At 35.8% G+C, this 20,305-nt stretch overlaps 1 protein-coding gene across 7 annotated transcripts in view; it reads left to right on the plus strand.

The window, feature by feature from the left end:
* Pclo (piccolo presynaptic cytomatrix protein) overlaps window positions 1-20,305 on the plus strand; it is a 337,199-nt gene that overhangs the window by 218,968 nt on the left and 97,926 nt on the right. For all 7 annotated transcript variants that reach the window (XM_037203548.1, XM_037203551.1, XM_037203549.1 and 4 more), the window contains exon 10: window positions 16,179-16,304. In XM_037203548.1, the coding sequence (XP_037059443.1) occupies window positions 16,179-16,304 (126 nt within the window). The remainder of the gene's footprint in view (window positions 1-16,178; window positions 16,305-20,305) is intronic.

The raw sequence follows: 20,305 nt of genomic DNA on the forward strand, positions 1-20,305 counted from the left end.
ATGATATCGTTGAATAGCCTTGTATTATAGTTTCTAAGAGTTCTATCTGAATAACCAATGATGGGTCACAAGTTCACCTTGAGTGACTCTCACCTACCTCTAAGGCTTTGAAGTCTCATTGCTGAATTGGAATATAAATTGGGGAGAAATTTCAAAGCTCAAGTAAGTTTTAAATTATCTAGTTTCTTACCTGAATTATGTATCTTGGTTTTCTTCTTCAGACTAAATATTCTTGGTGGCTTAGGCTCTTCCTGGTCTATGCTGCCTATAGACCAAGATACCATTTACCCAGAAGTATGGAGAGAGTTAATTAACTGATTATGATTCACCTAGTTATCAGTGAGTGGCCCAACCTAATACCTGGAGAATCTTCAGATTTCCTGCTTGTTCCATTCCATAGCAGCCAAGCCCTTTGTCTTTATAGTTCTTTCTGCTCTGTTAAAGTCATATGACAGCTGAACTTGGTAGAAAAGTAGTCTAGAATGGCACAATAGAGTTTGTCTGTTCTTCCTCAGAGGCCAGTAGTTCCTCTAGAATATATACTTCTCTCATTGTTGTATGATTTACTCAACTTCCAAATGTTGAAATGGCTAATAATTTATAAAGTTTTGTTCAGTTATATAGTTCACTCATTGAAAGAGGATTTTATTTTTATAAACGCTCTATATAATTTTTCAGGATTTAAATAGTTTTCTTTTTATGATTTGTAGTTCCACTTTTTATTTTCTATCAAATATAAAGGACAAATGCATAAAATCATTATAAGTTGGTATCATTGGACAAACAATATATGCAGCTATAATTTGTGATATTGAGCTATAATAGAGATATAGAACTTTATGGGATAGACTTTTCACATGAAATTGAAGATAAATTGGTATCACTTGATATTTGACAGTTTTAATAGTAGGTTCAAATATAAAACTCTCATGGTAACCTCAAAGAAATATCAATAGAATAGAGATAAGTGGAAATAAAAATAAAACAAATTATATCAATGCAAAAAATAAAATAAACATGAAATACAGTAAAAATACAGGAAGCAATAGTAAAACCTATAAAGTGTGCAGAAAACAAATTACAAAGTAGCTATATGAGTCTTTAATGGGTAAGTAGATTAAATTTACCAATCAAACACCATGCATTAGCAAAAAGTATTTGTAAAAATATTCAACAATGTGCTATCTACAATGTATTTAGATTAGATCCAAAGACCTAAATAAGTTGAAAATAAAAGGACTGAAGAAGATATTTCATTCATGTAGTAACCAAAAGATGGCAAAAGTAATTAATAATAGATAACACAAAGACAAAAGCTGTAATGAAATATATATATATATATTGAAAAAGTGAGAGAATTCATTAAGAATATGTAATGATTATAAATGTTTGTACTAAACATCAAAGCCCTTAAATATATGAAGTAATCATTGTCAAATTTAATATAGTTATAGTTGAAAACTTCAATGTTTCACTTTCAATGTCAAAATGACTAGAGATATGATCACCAATAAAATAGAAGAAATGAACAGCATTTAGACTTAAAAGACTTACAGGCTCTTTTCAAACCAAAAGGAAAGCATACATCTTTTTCTTTCTCAGATTAACATGGAGGATTCTGCAAAATGGAGCAGAAAGTCGGCGAGCAAACAAGCCATTAATTGATATACTAGTAAAAATACCATATTACCTTGGGATTTTAAGTCACCTACACAATTGTTTTTGATTGTACAGTGTTATGGTAGTTAAATTACTATATTTAAGTAAAACAAAAAAGATTAATCTATAGAAATTTGTCCTGATGCAATATTCTCATAAGCAATAGTATATAAGTGTTGCATTAAAATACTTTTTGTATGCCTAAAAAGAAAGCTGAACTCCTAGCAAATGTCCCTGTACAGCAGAATGAATCATGAGGTAACAGAATAGTAATACTAGGTTCTGGATCAAACTTACTCACAGAAACAGTAGAGTTCTGAGAATCTCAGAAATCTGGAGGAAAGAGTCACAGTGCTCTATTGCTTCAATGAGTCCAGTAAGTTCCTAAGGAATATAATGCAATTCTTAGAATCCTAAGCAAAGCTAATGTGAGAACAGCACAGAGATTCTAAACTCACCCTGCAGCATAATTCCTTCCTTTCCTCCCTTTCTTTAAAACTTTTATGAAATATTTAATGATTCCTCTAATAATAAAAATTGTATAAAGTTAATACTGTGTAGAGAAACAAAGAGAATATGAATATAGACAGATTATTGTCACCTTGACTTCTTGATTAGTTCATGCTCATGTTAACTATTTTATGGCCATGAGGTGAATTTTAAAGAATGTCCTAAACTGAGGTGTAAATTATAAATCTATATGACTGAAAATATCATTTATTTTATGTCTTGAAATCCCACTTAATGTTGCATTAAAATAAATTTATTATTAGGATCTTTTAGACCCACTTTTTACTTCTGCTCAGCCTTCTGTGGCTTAGACCACTGAGATACAGAGTAGGTGGTGTAAGCATTACAGCTTAGATGGAAAAGTATCCTGGCAGTCAGGGGCCAAGGAATACCACAAAGTCACACCACACAACAAACCTCACACAAGAGATTTATTGGGAGGGAAAGAAAATAGGAGTATGGCTGCTTCTGCTCTGACAAGAAACAGTAGAGAACTGAACAGAGGGCAGGGCTTCTACAGAGTGTCTTTACGAGGAGATTGGAACTTTCAGGTGAAGCTTTCCAGAGTGGAGACTGGTGGGATTTCAAGTCCAGAGATGGGGCTTTTTACTCTGTATGGTGCAGTGCGGGAAGGTTCCAGCAGTTAGGGCAGTTAGAGTGATCTAACTGAGTGGGTGGAGCCTGGCAGTTGGAGGTCCTCAGGGGAGGAGAAAGCCATTTGTGTAGCTAGGGGGCTTAAAGGTTGTAATATCTGACAAGTGCCAAAGCATGAGTAAAACTCATTGCTTCCATATGCTTTATAGCATAATAGTATGGTCTGACACTTCTGCTGTGATAGGAAACCCTACAAACACAGTTTTATGCCCCATTGAATAATAATAGATATCAAACACATTAAAAAAATTTAACATATAATCAATATAATTAAAATATTTTCCAGACTATTAAACATACTTGAATTGACAACAAGAAAGTAAAGATATATATAAGAAGAAGCAACCCATGTGTCAATCCCTACATGAATACATAAGTAGGTGATGTGATTATGCACTACACAAAGATAATAGCCATCTTTATTTATATATACACTGTGAAGTGTCAACAAAGTTGCCTAACATACATCTCAGAATGTCTCCTTTGTTCTGTAAGGCAGGACTGTACATCCATAGAATGGATATTACTTACCATATAAAAGGAATGAAGAACTAATTCACACTGAAATTAGTTTTGGAACCATTATACTAAGTGAAAGAAGGCGTGGCCCAGAGTCCATATGTTGTATGATTCTGTGCATAGGAAAGGATAGAATAAGACATTTATAGGACAAAAAAATAGATGTGTAGGGCAAGCCTGGAAGGCTGTGGAGTAGGTGAGTGATAAAAAGCAGGTATGTAATTTCTTTTTAAAAAGATAAAAATGTGTTCTCAAATTGACTATGGCTGAACATACATTATTACATACATTATTAACTAACCACCATTTATTTGTAAACTATAAAAGGATAAGATCAGCAATACCTGACTATATCTCTATGAAGCTGTTAGAAACATCTATGTTGTTATGATCTTCTTTCACAAGAGAACACATATTTGATATTCCTGTCTTTGCTGTTGACCACAGAGTGTATCAATCCCAAATTGATGTTTCTTATCATCTTACTTACTTCCCATTACTCAGACACTTCGTGGTCATTGATAGGGGAATCTGTAAAGAAATGTGGATGAGATAAATATCTCCTGCTTTATGCTGCATGCCACCTTTGCATACATATTAAACGGATGTATCAGTAAGCTGGCACATCACTGTGGAAGTCTCAGAATGTGTGCTTTTTTAATTTTCTTCTATTGAAAGTAGATGTTTTTCATACAATGTTCTTATTACAGTTTCCTCTTCAACTCTTCCCAGATCCTCGCCACCTCTTCTCCCAGCTGAATCCCCACAAGCATAAAAAGAATAATAACTAAAATAAAATAAAAACCAGAGTAGGACAAAACAAGCAAAGAGAAGAAAAAGTGTCAAAGAAAAAGCATAAGAAACACATAGAGACACAGAGACACTTGTTCACATACACAGAAACCCCACAAAACTGGAAAACATGATGTGTACTCAAACAACCAGGAAAGTTTTGAAAAAAACAAATGCCCTGACAAAGCATTATGAGGAAAGATCCTCCAAAGATGCCACCGAGTTTGTTTTGTGTAGACATCTACTGCTGGGCATGGAGCCTTCAGAGTGGTTTGTGTACACAGTGTTTCAACAGAACAGTAATATTTGCTTTTCCCCTGTATCTCTGGCCTACTAGTCTCAGGTACTTGGCCACCCAAGCAGTCTTGGAGATGGGGATCATCTCATGGGGAGGATATATAATCCAGTCAGATATTGGCTCGTTTTTCCCAAAGGCTTTGTGCCACTGTTGTGCTAGTTCATCTTGCAGGTAGATCATCATTGTAGATGAACGGGTTTGTTTCTAGGTCAGTGCTTACTTTCCTCCTTTGGTAGTGTGTAGCACACCTTCCAATACCATGAACACTAATCAACAGGGGTGAAAGCATTAGTCTTATAGGCGTTGTCTTCACCGTGGGGCTTCGCCATCAGTTTATGGAGAGCTTTGACAGTAGCCTGGGTTGATTGGCATTTCCCCTGAAGCCCCTTTGGCCAATAGTTGGGTAACTTCATTACTTGATGAAAGATGTCTAGTTGGGATACACCTATTATTTGGCAATTTCATTAAGATCAACTTCATATATGTATATATTTTAGGAAGCTTCTGCTGTATTAGATTTCCATATGACCCCTTAAATGACCCTTAGTTTAACTGTACCACCCAGACCCCCAACTTTCTTACCCTTCCACATTTGATCCTCCTTGTTCTAGTCCTACCCACCTTGACCAGTATTGTCTTCCCTCTTCCTAAGAATATCCATTCCTTCCACCTATCCCTTTACTCTGTGCCTTACCTCTGTGGCTATAGGATTATAGGATTATAGCCTGCTTATCAAAGACCTAACAGCCAACATCCACGTATAAGTTAATACACAACTTATTTGTCTTTTAAGGTCTGGGTTACCTTACTTGGGATAGTATCTTGTAGCTCTATCCATTTACCTGAAAATTATACAATTTCATTGTTTAATGGCTGAATAGTATTGTTATTGTACCACATTCTCCTTTCCCATTCATCCATTGAAAGACATCTTGGCTGTCTCCAGTTCCTGGATATTTTGAAAAAGGCATAAATGAATGTGGTTGTGCAAACATTTCTATAGTAGGGTGCAGTATCCTTTGGGTCTACGGAATGCTAAGCAAGCTTCCAGGCTTTACTCCTTTGAGAAGAGATCTTGAGGTAGATCTATTCCTAGCTTCTACAGAACTGCCATGCCAACTTCCACAGTGGCTGTACAAGTTTGCATTTCCACCATCAGTGGATGAGTGTTCTCCTTACTCCATACATAAGCTGTCATGTGTTTAATTGATCTTGTCCATTTTTACTGGTGTAAGATAAAAGCACCCTTTGTTTAATGCACACTAAAAGAGTTTCTCTGTTTGTAAGGAAAATTAAAAAATTACAAGTATGAGTGATTTAGAGATTTATATTCAGAATCTAGATAAAAAAGCCTAAAAAGAATTCTATGGTATTTTTTCCCTGTTTTCTAAAGATATAATATTATAATCAATAGATTAATTAAAGATCCTATCACTGGGGCTGGAGAGATGGCTCAGAGGTTAAGAGCACTGGCTGTTCTTCCAGAGGTCCTGAGTTCAATTCCCAGCATCCACACGGTGGCTCACAACCATCTGTAATGAGATCTGGTGCCCTCTTCTGGCTTGAAGGGATATATGCAAGCAGAACACTGTATACATAATAAATAAATAAATCCTTAAAAAAAAAGATCCTATCATCAACAAACTTCTTATGTTCTACTTCTAAATAATAAAAAACACTAAAAATTATTTAATCACTTTCTGTATCAGTCAAATCTTAGTATAGGGTTAACAAATTGATACACTATAAAGACTGTGGTTCTGCCTTGATTCCAAATAGTCAAAACTCCGAAGCAGATCTCTGCTGCCAAGGAGTTGATACTTGAAATAAAACATGCAACATTGACTACGTGAATATTAATATTTGTGTTAAAGTATTTCTGAATATCTAAATATGTGTTATGAACTATGACTACATACATTTTTTGCTCTATATTTCATTTCCTTAAATTTTTTTACTAATCAAATATGGAAACCACATTTTATTCCATTTTTTATGAAGATTGTAGTTTCACTGTCTCCTTGGCTATAGATCTCAAAGTCAAAATGCTCATCTAGATCTCAACTTATCATTTCTAAATGTCTGAAATCATATATATCCAACCTTCTTATGCATACAGGTGTATGCATGCATATGTTTATACACTTAGATACTATAATTTCCTTACTATAGATGGCAATGGTGTAAAGTATAAAGCTAAAAGAGAACCATCTTTATTCTATAATTCATGTTTTCATTCCTTTCTATTTTTGAATACACATGGACATACATACTAAAAGTTGAAAATACACTGTAATTCAGTTGATATGTGCATTTAATACTCTGAAAATTACCTAGTAAGGGCATTGGTATCTCATATGTTTTTATGAACATAAATTCCATGACTAGTTATGATGTATAGATATTTAATAGTTTACCCTAGCCATTCCTTTTAAAATATTTTAATTTATTCTTTAAAAATATCTTCCATAGATTTAATAGATTTCAAACATAACCACTTCCACCCCGCCTTTGAATTCCCCTCAGATTCCTTCTATATTAATTACTTTTCTCATGATGTGATAAAATGCCATGAACCAAAGCAACATACAGAAAGACAAGTTTATTTTGGTTTATGGTTCCAGTAGAAGAGTCCATAAGGGCTGGAAAGGCATGGCAATGACATGTCAAAGCAGGAAGCTGGCTCATCGCATTTTATCTCACAGGAAACCCAGAGAGGGAACTAGAAGTGGAGCAAGACTACAAGATCTCAAAACCATCTCTGAGTGATGTACATTCTTCTAAAACTATATCCTAACAGGTCCACAACCTGCCCAAGCAGTGTCTTAAGTGTTCACATACATGAGCATCTTTCATTCTAACCACTTCAGCTCCAGTACATAACCCCTTCCCCCTTCACATCTTTTTTTTAAACCTACTGTATCTAATTAGTGCTGTCCATATGCCCTGGTGTATGCAGCCATCCTCGGGAGCATGGAACCTATCAATGGACATACCCCAAAAACCAATGGACTTCTCCTCTAACAGCCATCAGTTTCCCATAGCTCCTTGAGTGAAGGTAGGGCTTCAGCAAGCCCCTCGCCTATCCATGCCAGAACTTAGACTGGCTTGATCTTGTTCAGGTCTTGTGCATGCTGCCTCAGCTGTTAGGAGTTCACACGTGCAGTGGCTTGGTGATGTTCAGAATGCATAGCTTGACTGCACTCTTCCCTAATTCTCTGGGTCTTTGATTCTCCTTTTCCTTCCACAATGATCCCTGAGTCTTGAGACAGGAGCAGTTGCAGTGTACGTGTTCTGTTTAGAGGTACACACTCTTTATTCTCAACTATTTGACCAGTTATGATTCTCTGCATTAATCACTGCCCACTTCAAAAAAAAAGTTTGGTGACCAAGATTGAGAACAGTGTACCTTAAAATTTCTTCTGCTCAAGAAATTAGTATTTTACCTTTTAAATTAGCCTCACGTAAACTTTCAGGAGATGGGCAGAGTGCATCCAGATTCTTCTTCACTGCTGATAGGGTCTTGATCTCCACAGCACTCAACAGCTTTCCAACCCAAGTTCCAAATTTTCCCACAGTACTGTTTAATTATATAAAAGCCACATGGTCAAATTCATCACAACAGTACCCCACCTCAGCTCCAAGTTCCTGTGTCTATTTTTGTTATTTTGCAGTGATAAAACATCCAAACCACAAGCAACTTAGGTAAAGACTGTGGTTACTTAGGTGAGAACTGGTATAATTCCAGTGTGGTTGTACCCAATGTGACAGGGTGGGCATGGCACCTGTCAAAGAAGGCAGGGTGACAAGAACAGAACACTGACTGGTCACGTTTTCATCACCCACAGAATGCAGAGGAATAGCATGAGGACACTTTTAGTCAGCATTATAAAAATAGTCTGGACACCTGAGCTTTATTTATATACTAATGTGAGTCAGCATCATTAGAACTCTTTCTGAATCAGTCTCTCAACTCATCCCTCCAAAAATGTGGCTCCTGGAAAAATTCATCACCAGGCCTTGATGCATGCACCATTTAAACTTATAGATTTTCAAACCAAATCACCTAACTAGTAATCCAGATACTATTCATTTAATAAACCTATAAGAATTTCATATTTGTATTAGAATGCTAAAACCTATTGTTGCAACAATATTTATTTCCATTCTGACAATATTTCACAAAGACATAAACATGTCATAAAAATGTTTGCAACAGTTGAAAAATATAAATTATACTGACAACATCATAATCATTTCCAACTAACCCATTCCAAATTTATTTGTGCAACATAATGCATGGGCTGCCTAAGCTGTGAATATTTCTTTTCAGCCTTCACTGAAAGAGTCTGGCTCTCAATTGTTTGTTGTTGTTTTCATATCTTAGCAATTTATCCTTTTAATGAATCTGATGGCAATTTCTCCTTTCACCCTTAACATCTGAGCGGGGGGGAAAGGAGGGTGTGTTGCCATCAGAATGATGAAGAATCCATGTATTCATTATTTGAGACGGTGAGTATTTACTACTCTTATTGTTCCAGAACCCCAACAGCTACAGAAGTCAAAAGATTATTATTCATGGCCATTTTCTTTTTAATTGTTGTGCTCTAACATTGATTACTCACTACCTTCTCAGTACTACAAAATTAATAATCTGCAAGTTTTGATAACAAGGTAATATTAGCACAGAAAAATAAAAATACAACTTTTATTCTCATATTAATTTGTTATTATGGCTTAACAAATTAATATTTGAAGCAATACATATTCACTGTGCCAAAATTTTCATGGTTTAAATGGGGAGCCTAGTCATGACCTTGCAAATCTACAATCTATGCACTAATCAAGCTTTGTTCCTCTCTAAATATGGGATGCCTCTCCCAAGGCAGCAGGTTGTAAAAGTTAGTTCCTCGAGGTTGTAGGTCTGAATTCTAGTTCTTCCTGATGGCTGTCATCAGGGACCACTCTTATCATCTAGAACTCTTTCTCAGACCCATGCGAAGTGTCCCTCACTCAAGGCCTCTCATACAAACAGCTTACATTGGAAGTCCAGCAGGACTGTTATTTAGGTTGGCTAAGATGCCATTTCTTTTAATATGTGGTAACCACAGTACTGGCTGCACATCACTTTTGCTAAATCCTATTAATAAGAAAGTCATGAATTCTACCTACGCCAAAAAGGAGATTGTGACTCAATGGTAATTATGATAAAATAAGTCTGTCACAACACATAAATTATCCTAAAGCACTTGATGCTCAATTTGGGATTGGAATAGTACTATATTTCTTCCTTATATTTTCTATAAGTAAAACTGGTGTTTATTATGGAAGCACACTCTAGCTTCAAACTAATGTAACTAGTTTAGTTCGAGTGACACTGTTAAATTACAAAAGCATCTCAGAAGAAAAAAAAAAATGTCTTCCCAAGACTAATGAATGACTTCAGCCCACTAGTCCTGATTACTCAATAATACTGATACTTGTCCCCAGTAGATTTAGTATAATTCAATATCTACAAAATATGTACTAATTGACTCTACCTACTGACAGCACATTCAATTGCTTTGGACTCTTTTGTTGTGCCCAGATCGTAACCCCCAGAGAGACCACCAAGGATGAGCATACCAGAATGCAAAAGCAAGGTTTATCTGTTACAAGTCATGACAGGGAACTCATCTCAAGGCATCTCAAGTGAGGCAGAGAAGAGTTACTCTTTCTTGGGGAAGTTAGTTTTTATAGGCAAAACCCATAAAATTTCTTAGAGGGGAGTGGGTTAGTACGGGTCCATCCTTGATTGGTCCAGTTTTTCCCGGGCCTGGACTTTATCTTATTCTAGCTTATCTGTTTGCCCTGTCAGGAGTTTTACAACTCCTCTCCGGGGTCTGGTCATGTTATCTCCAGAGAGGGGCATCTCGTGTTTAATTGGTTACCATCAGACATCCTGACTCTGTTCTTTTGTTCCTGGGGCTGGCGCCATCATTTCCTGGGGACTTGAAACTGGCCTGGGTCTATCTATATTGAGATATCTTTGTCTAAGGTCCCCTTTTTGAGACAATAGAGTGAGGGTCTTGTTGTGCCTAGATCACTTCCCCAAAGCCACCACTGGAGACTTTAGGTACAGAATGCAAAAGTGAGGTGTTTTCTAAGTTTACAAGCCTCCAGGGAGGCTCTTCCAAATCTCTCACTCACAGCAGGGAGGTTGGAAGGAGCGCTCCCCCTTTCTTTGTGAGGCTAGTTCTTAAAGGCACAGACCATATAATTTATTTTAACCGCCCCCCCTTTTTTAGTCCTTTGGTCGAATATCCTGACTCTGTGTTTTCCAAAGTCCCTGTAGCAGATACAGCCACCAGGGGAAAAGGAGTCTAAGTTCTTATCTACACTTAGGAATCCTGGTTTAAGCTTCTCTTTGTCTGTAGGGGATAGAGTGTGTGTGTGTGTGGGGGGGGGGGGTTACTGAGGTATCACACTTTATTCCTAGTAAGTACAAGAGGACTACTTCAATTGTTTTTATGAAAGTATTAGTGAACTGTTTCAGATTAGTGTTGATGTTTATAATTTTGCAATTGCTTTAGATAAGAAACAACAGAAAAACAGAAATGTTGTGTCATTTCATAAAGAAAGAATGTGCTCATAATTATGTCAGTCCTGGAAAACTTTTTAATGGGAATTATTTCTTCAGAGTAAAATTACTTCAACAGCATATGGATTGCCCAGAGTCCGGGGAAGACACCACATCTGGTGTGGAATATCTGCTGGGGCGGGGGAAAATAAATCTATGTACACTATGCTCTTATGTCTGTTAACTTTATTCCTCTAAGACAAAAGCCTGTCTATACACCTACAGCTCCATCAGGAATTCAGGGCAGGAATAAATTTAGATACACCAAGCTCTTTGTCCATCTACTATATTTCTCTGGGATGAAATCCTGTCTACATAGCTTCAGTTCCATTCTGACACTCAGTTTCTCATTGTCCTCTTTTACTGCCCTCTCATAATCCTGCTAACGACTAAGCTCTTATGCTTCCAGCCTCATTTTCACCCTCTGTTTCTTTGCCCTCCATCTCTGCTTGCTCTCTACTCCTGGCTCTGATGAACTTTATAAGAGTTCTGCCTTACCATCTACCAAACCTCTGTGTTTTTCTCTTCTCCCTAGTCACACAGTTCTGTCTGCCTCTATAGAAAATCCCCTGTTCCTCCTGCCTCTTCAGGAATGTTGCTCCACCCTACCTTCCACCTTGATATGTAAAAACATCTTTTGTTCTCAGTCAATTGCTCTGGAGAGCAACTAAGCCTCAAGGCAATGGGATGGTCTAAACTTCATTAGCACAAGAAACAAAGCTATGTGTCTCCAGCCAGCTTGTCTCCCAAGCTCAGCAGGGGAGTTAGTTACCTAGAAGTTCAGCGGGTCTGAGGAACTGAACTGTTTGCCAAATGGTCTGCAAGAATTTCATAGCAGAAGACAGCTGAAATATAAAAGCTGGATAACACCAATTATTCATAATAAATGGCTTGCCTTTTGACAGACCCATGGCCAGTCAAAATATAGCTTTAATACACAGTTGGACTCCTTATAACATATTCTTGTGGCTTGCTACAACAGCATACTCATGATATGTCATTTAAAAACTTGTTCAACAAAGCCAAAGTACAAATGTCCTCTGCTGTACATTCTGATATTTTTTTTTAATGTGCCATGTCAATAGTTGTTTCAGATATATAGCAGGAAATTGGATTTATCTCATTCTGTGTGTTATGAATGGGGATATCCTTTTAAACCTTTTGAGTCCCATATAACATTTTCATTAACATGATAAATGTATATAATAAGAAAAGACAAGTATGAAGTAAAGTTTAAAAATAGAAAAGAAATACTGTCTTCATATCTTTGAAAAAAGAAACATGTTTTCATAGCTAGAAAAATAAGATAGATCAATAGATAGATAGATAGATAGATAGATACATACATACATACATACATACATACATACATACACACACACACGTACATATTTAAAATTTTGGTGGAGGGCAGCATCCTAAGGCAGTATGCCTGTATAAGAAAAAGCAAATGGGAATACCTGAGATTAAAACTAGCCTCTTCAGTTTTCAGGTGGACTGGCTTTGTGTGTTTCACGTTCTTGCTTTCAGGAAGGTATCATCTATGGACTGTAGTTAAGGAATCACTATGCATTTTAGGAAGGTTTCTCTTATACCAAGCAGAATTATTTTTAATTAAAGAAAAATCATGAACTATTCTTTCATTCCTCATATTTCAATATTCATGTACAAACTGCAACATTTTCCTTTTCACTATGCATTACTATTGATTTTGGTATAATTTAGTTTGCTTTTCTAAGTACTTACATTTATAGTTTAAAACAGAAATTCATAAATGAAAACTACAAAAACAAATGTTCATTCCTTTAAGAGTACAATTAATATTTAACATACATAAAAGATGATGTAATTGACCTAATATAAACAGTATACAGAGACATTTACTCTGTCCTTCACACTTCGCAAGCATTAATATTTGTGCTGATATCTGATTTTTCTTTCTCAAACTAAAGACAAACTCTGTGTAATACATTTATATTCTTTAGGTTTTTATGGACAAATTTAATATGTTAGAATAATTATTCATGTTATAACATTTAAATCATACAAATTCCCTTGATCCTTAGATGCATCATGGAGTAAAGCCCGTACTTTAATTTTGCCCAAACTAAATGCTCTAAAATCTCTTAATATTTTCATGTATTATTTTAAATGGCACAAAAGCCTTCTTTGTGGCATTTAAAGAATTTAATGTAACATATTGATAAACATATACATTTAAATCTTCAAACTGTGAACTCACATGGGAATATAGTTTTCCCTAAATATGATCACTTTTACGCATAAGTTATTTTAAAAGTGATTTCATCAACCTAATATCTCAGTATATGTATCAAATACTTATAATATGTATAGAGACATAGAACAATCAATCCGTTTCTGTTGTAATTCTAGGCACATTAATAATAATGCCTTTTCTTACTGCTTTGCTAGCTTAATCATTGAGCTTTCCCTGACACACTTTAAATGTGTTGTGAATTGTAATTGACCCTGTAAGACTTGCTCTACTTAAAATTCTAACTTCTTTCTTTTCTTTTTTTGTTAAAGCTATTATATTCTTCATATTAATTGTTGTTTCATATGTTTCTTTCCCCTGTCACACTGTGAAATCAAGTCCTGGGTATTTCCTGACCTCCTACTAAGAGAGTGTTAATCAGTGCTTCTACATAACTAAATAGAACGGCAAAGGAGATTGTTTGGGGTTTTTCCTTAAAAAAATGTCAAAAGTTATATAAACATGGAACCAGTCAAATGGCTCAAATGGTAAATGTATTTGCCACCAAGCCTGATAACATGAATTCAGTCCCAGAACCTATGGTAGAAGGAGAAAACCATCTCCCACAAGTCATCATGAGACCTCCACATGATTATCATGGCTTACACACACACACACACACACACACACACACACACACACACACACACACACAGACACAACTTGCACACAGAAACACCCACCCCTATTATGCATGTCTACACACTAAAAAAAAAAAAAAAAAAAGCTATAAATTGCTAATATAAATAAATATTACATATTATGGGCCCTTTAATTCCGGTCATTTTAGTTCAAAACTACTGTATTTTTCCATTCAACGACTTACATTGACATCGTACTTTATATACTTGAAAAGGGATATTTTAGTTTTATGGAAATATAACACACAATGTCCAAAGATCCAAATTTATTTTTCAAAAAACATATAAATTGAATTAGCTTTCATGATATACATGTTAGTGTAAAAACAATCTAGTTTTCCTTCCCAAGACTTTTTACTTTCCTACTTTATGTTACTATACAAACTTTTAATATTTTATGAAACTTTTAGTAATTTCTAAAACATTCTTAGTACATTGGTAAACATGGGCTAGATTAGTTGATTAAAGACTGGCTAATACTATTTTATCTATTATATGATTGACAAGTATCTATAGTGTTATTGTAGATTCTATCCTGATGACTTCATAAAGTCTAAATTCCAATGACTCACCAGGTTGGACCCAGATTTTCTTGAGTGTTGTTATTTACCAGATTTATTTCAATTAATGCAATTATGTTAAATTTGTTGCATAAAATAATTACTAAAAACAGTCATGCTGAGCCATGAACCTTGGGACAGAAAAATCTCTAAATGTGGAACTAGAAGGAGTTAATATCTTGCTTCACCATGAATCCTTAATGACAGGACATTTAGAAGCAGGTTATTAATTTTGATTATTCTGACTTAAATAAGGGATGGAAGGCAGAGGAGAAATGGAGAGAACAAAAAGAGAGAAAAGAGGAAACGAGAAAAAGGTGGAGTGATGGAGGAAAACTGGGGGAAGTAAGGGAGAGACAGGAAAGAAAGAAAGAGGGACAGGGGCATGAAGGAAACAAGGAAAGGAAGGAAATGAGGCAGAAGGAAGTTCATCTATTTTATCACATGATTGCAAGGGTGTCTTATACTAAAGTATATCTTTGCTTTAGAAGTGACAGAAAGGGCCGGGCGGTGGTGGTGCATGCCTTTAATCCCAGCACTTGGGAAGCAGAGGCAGGCGGATCTCTTTGAGTTTGAGGCCAGCCTGGGCTACAGAGTAAGTTCCGGGAATATGCGCAAAGCTACACAGAGAAACCCTGTCTCAATAAATAAATAAATAAATAAATAAATAAATAAATAAATAAATAAATAAATAAATAAAAAGAAGTGACAGAAAGATCCCATGATTTAGTACAGTTAGTTGTATAACCTTGGACTGTGCAGATACTGGCCAAAGCATTATTTTTGAAGAATAAAGTGAGAAAGGAGCAGGATTTTGAGACTGAAAAGCTTTAAAAATTGTACTTCCAATATCAAATGTAATAAAATTCACTTAAATTAATAGGTAATTGTGTCTTCGTTAGACATTAAGAGTTCTGCTTTCTTGTATTACATTTTGCCACAAAGCCTTTAAAATTTGTCACAGAAATATACCTAGTACTACAAGTACTCACTTATTTTTAGCTTATTTAGAAACACCACACCAAATTAGGTTGCAACAGTTCATGTGCATCAGAATTGTTTGTCATAATTATTGATGGGTAATTATAGAACAATCTGGTTATGGAGTAAAGAACCAGGACTAAGTTACTCATAATCTGAAACAACATTCTTGTGCCACAAGCAGTACACAGTGGGGAGTTAAAGTTGGAAGTGAAGAATAACAGGTTATGGTCTTATTACCATGTAAAGTCGTATTGGGATTGTATTTGTCTGGTTTACAATAACCATGGTTACATTTCTGGGAGTAAATTGTTCATAGTTTCATAGTTGAATTATTTACTTTGAAGTTTTTCTGAACATATTCTTTTGTAATTTTTAATATATATATGGTTTAATTTGGGAGCATTTACTATTTGAATGAATATAACTAACTTGGAGAAAGTGTTCAATGATAATCTAATCACTGTAGATTATACTTAAGTCCCAATAACCTTATGTATTATTACCTATTTTTGAATCAGAATAATGTAATTTTGTTATTGAAGTCTAGTTTCTACTCTTAGTGTTGGACTGGGCTTCTGGGTATTTAATCCACTTTTTGTGTAACCTACTTCTAATAAGTGTTTACTTCTCGAATTATTACTAACAGTTTGCTAATTTTTAAATATAGGTAACGGGCTAGGAATTAGAATTGTTGGTGGTAAAGAAATCCCTGGACATAGTGGAGAAATTGGAGCCTATATTGCTAAGATTCTTCCTGGTGGAAGTGCGGAACACACAGGGAAACTTGTAGAAGGTAAGGATTAGAAACTCTGTGGTAAAACACAATGAATATACTCATGTTACATGTGTTTTACTTGTATGAAAATTAATGTGCAAATTTGTTTACATTTTGTATCACAAAATCTTGTAATTAATGGTGATGAAATTGTAGCATAGCAATGTTATAATGTATTATGATGTAATAGGAAATGTATTCACAATAACATTTACTTCCACTCACATGGCTCTTTTGGTAGTTTATTAGCTACTGGTATACTTTATTTAAAAACCCAATTAGTCAACATTTTTACTGATGGGTACTTTTTAAAACCTTTAATAATCTAGTTTAAAATTTTATTATCAAAAAGAAAAATCATACTGAAAGCAGCTATGAAAATGTAAAACAAAATTCAGTGGAAGCTAAGGTCAGGTCTCCAGCTACAGATGGCTCACAAGCCAAATCCATCTGCCTCCTCTTCTTGTCAACAGCGTGTTTTGGAACATAGCCAGGATTACTAGCTTAGACAGAAACAGGCATGCTTTCCTGCTGCAATAGCAGGGACAGAGATTCCATGGCCAGTGACATCCAAAATTCGCTGTACTTCAGAAATTTGCCAACATTTGTATGTGGTACTGTTTACTTTTAGATACTAGTCACCTCACTGTGGACATTTTAAAATAACATGTATTTCATCATCTTTACACAGTAAATTTATAGATGGGTTCTCAAAATACATTATGATGATAATTTTATTTTTCTATGAGATAATGTAACCTTTCTGAATACAAATTCTATAGCATATACATGCAATGCTCATGAGCTATATATACATTTATGTAGCTATATATACATATAGCTCATGAGATTCAGTGATATTGTTTATAGTGAGCATTTGTTTATCACAAAAATATTTATAACCTCTCTACTTCATTCTAAATAAAGTATTTTTTGGAAAAAGTGTTTTAGTTTCACTTCTTGATTTAAATGTTGCCTGCTATTGCTTGCAGTCTTTAACTACTATTATTCCCAGATTGTGGCCCCAAAGAGACCACTGAAGACCTTGGATGTCCAGAATGCAACAGCAAGGTTTATTCTGTAGATACAAGTTTAGACAGGGAACTCATTCCTACACGCAATACAGTGAGGCAGGGAAGAGTTGCTCTTTCTTTGTGTGGCTAGCTTTTTAAAGGCAAAAACCACAAGCCCTTCAGGGAGGTTGGGAGGGGGTTGCATGGGTGCAACTCGGATTGGTTTATTTTTATATCTGTTCTCTTTTAATTGGGTGAGGGTATGTAACCTTTGAATTTACTGGTTGGTGGTTACAATTTTCACTTTGGGGGCAGTCCAGCACAAGTCCCAGGCTTTGTCCTTGAGCTGCCATGGGGGCTAGCTGGCCAAGCATGTACTGACTGTGGGGGCTGGCTCAGTGGTCCAGGCTCTGTCCTTGACTCATGCACAGAACTCTAACTTGGTGAGGGGTCCCAGACAGTTAACATCTGGCTGAACTTTGAGTAGTCAGAGTACGTGCAGAAAGGGAGCTACTGCAAGGACTATGTCTTTTGTTTATGGCCCTCACAGAAACTGCTTGCTCAAGACTCAGGAAACTGAATTTGAGGCCTGATCTCTGAGATAAGACTGAGCAGCCTGTTATGGCATCTGCTTGGTCCTTTCACTACTTTAAAATTGATTCACTGTCATTTCAGTGAAATGTGTTGGAACATACACACACAGGCCTTGCCTATTTTGATAAGTTATTATTATAGAATTTACACACACTATACACAGGATTTATTCATCAAGTTTGTGCTTGGGCCGTTGGTACAGCTTATTGAAGCAGCCTGTGTACATCTCTTCCCACTTCAAATTCAGATCCACAACATGGTCGTGGTAGTTTAATGTGGAAAGAGCCAAATGCTATACATTCACTCTCTCTTTTGATTGATTATTTCTTTTATTATTTCTTTTAGAATGCCTTCATTTTATTCTCTCTCTCTCTCTCTCTCTCTCTCTCTCTCTCTCTCTCTCTCTATGTGTCTGTGTGCATTTCCGTATTTTGTTTGTCAATAGTCAATACCTATATGTCTAATTCATACATGGTATCTTGCACTTCAGCATTAACTTCTCAGAGAATACACTATACACCAGGTCTCAAAGACTTTCGGAGCAGTTGTGGTGCAGCTTTGACTTTTATTCTTTGTATGAAGTATTACTCAAATGCCAAACATATAACACTAGAGGTTCTGTTCTCATTTAATGTTAAAAAATTATTACATCTTTGAAACCTATTTATTCAAGGCAATGAGGGTAATTTTCACAGTGTTTTAGATTTCTTTTCCAAGGAAACAGTTTATGTGTGAATAAATGGGTCAATAGGTAGTAGATGACTTATTTCATTTATGTATATTTGTTCATATAATTGAATTTCTTTGCTTAATGTGTTCAATATAAACTTAAGGATTGCTCATCTCTTTTAGATTTTGGCTCTCTGTATTTCTACATATCAAAGTGTATACCATAAGCCTTTATAGAATTGATATTGTCTTTCAGATGTGATATGAGTGGCAACTTGTTCACAATATATATTTTAGGTCTAATGCTGTCCAGTGTTTGTCCACCTCTCCTGTGAAAGGCTTCTCAGGAACATCTTGGTACTATCATTTGGGATCTTTATACCTAGATCAATGATAATAAATCTTTTCATGTCACAATGTCAATATCACCTTTATACAAATTTTATCCAGCTATTTTACTTGAGGAAGCTTAGTCAATAGCATTCCAGCTTTACAAAGATAAATAATTCATAGCTTGTCTCTATAGTTTCTGCTTAAATTTCAAATTTTTCCATTTCCAGAATTCCCTCCATTTTGCTTTCATTATAGTTTCTATTTCTATTTTCTTGTCTTGAGCAATTTGTGTTGTCTTTTTTTTTTTTTTTTTTTTTTTAAATTTGGTTTGGTTTTGTCTCTTTCAACTGTTTGTTTGTATTATCTTGGCTCTCTTTAGGGGATTTATTCATTTCGTCTTTAAGAATTCCTATCATCTTCATGTAGTTGGTTTTGAGGTCTTTTTCTTGTGCTTCAGCTATCTTGGAATATTCAGGGCCTGGTGTGGTAGAATAGCTTCACTGTGGTGGAGACATAATGCTGTTACTGATTGTGTTCTTACACTGGTGTCTAGGCATCTGGGTTTGGGATGAGCATAGGACTTGGTGCTGATTTCTGATTTTGTGTTTGTTGGGTGGGTGTTTTGTTCCTTAGTTTCTATTTCCTCTCTGGGTTCTCAGAGAGTGTGATGGCTGTGTGCTGCCTGTTAACCTGGACTGCTCTGCTGGTGTGTTCACAGGGAATGCCTGCTGGAACTGGAGGCTGTTTTTCTGCCAGACGTGCCTGCTTGAGTTAGGGGCTAGAATACAGTGCTGAAGAGGTTAGGAGGGGAAGATCTGTGGGATCCTCAGGAGATTTGGGCACAGTGAAGGAAGATACAGCTGGAGATCTCTTGCAGAGATTGGGATGAGACCGAGAGACTGGCTCTGGAGTAACAGAGCCATCCTTTCATTTTTGATTGAGTGACTTTATAAGCATATACCAAGCAAAAAGTAAAAGAATAAATGGCAAGCAGCAGACAGATAGAAGTACATCATCAAACTGGGCATTCAAAGCATCCAGTAGAGAGAATTAGCGAAAGAAAATTGAGAGAACAAAAAAGGGTAAAATCATCAAATCTGGAGGCTTACAAATACCCAACAGAAACATTGTGAGGGAGCCACTTGAATTCAGAAAGCTGGAGAGTCCCATGAGGTCTCATGCAGAGTACCAGGCAGAGCAGAATGTTCCCTCTGGTGAGGCTTCCAAGTAAAAAAACAAATAGCTGCAGATAAAGATTAAAACATCAAATGAGATGCTCACATCTAGCAGAAACCATCTAGAAAAGCTGAGCTGAGTTCCCATTTGATTTTTCTGTCCCTGGATGAGATTCCCAGAGCTGGACTTCCAGTTTCCCTTTCCCACAGCAGGCACTTCTGTATCACATGACAA

Source organism: Peromyscus leucopus, chromosome 3, assembly GCF_004664715.2.
Source record: "Peromyscus leucopus breed LL Stock chromosome 3, UCI_PerLeu_2.1, whole genome shotgun sequence".
In the NCBI taxonomy this organism is placed as follows: domain Eukaryota; kingdom Metazoa; phylum Chordata; class Mammalia; order Rodentia; family Cricetidae; genus Peromyscus; species Peromyscus leucopus.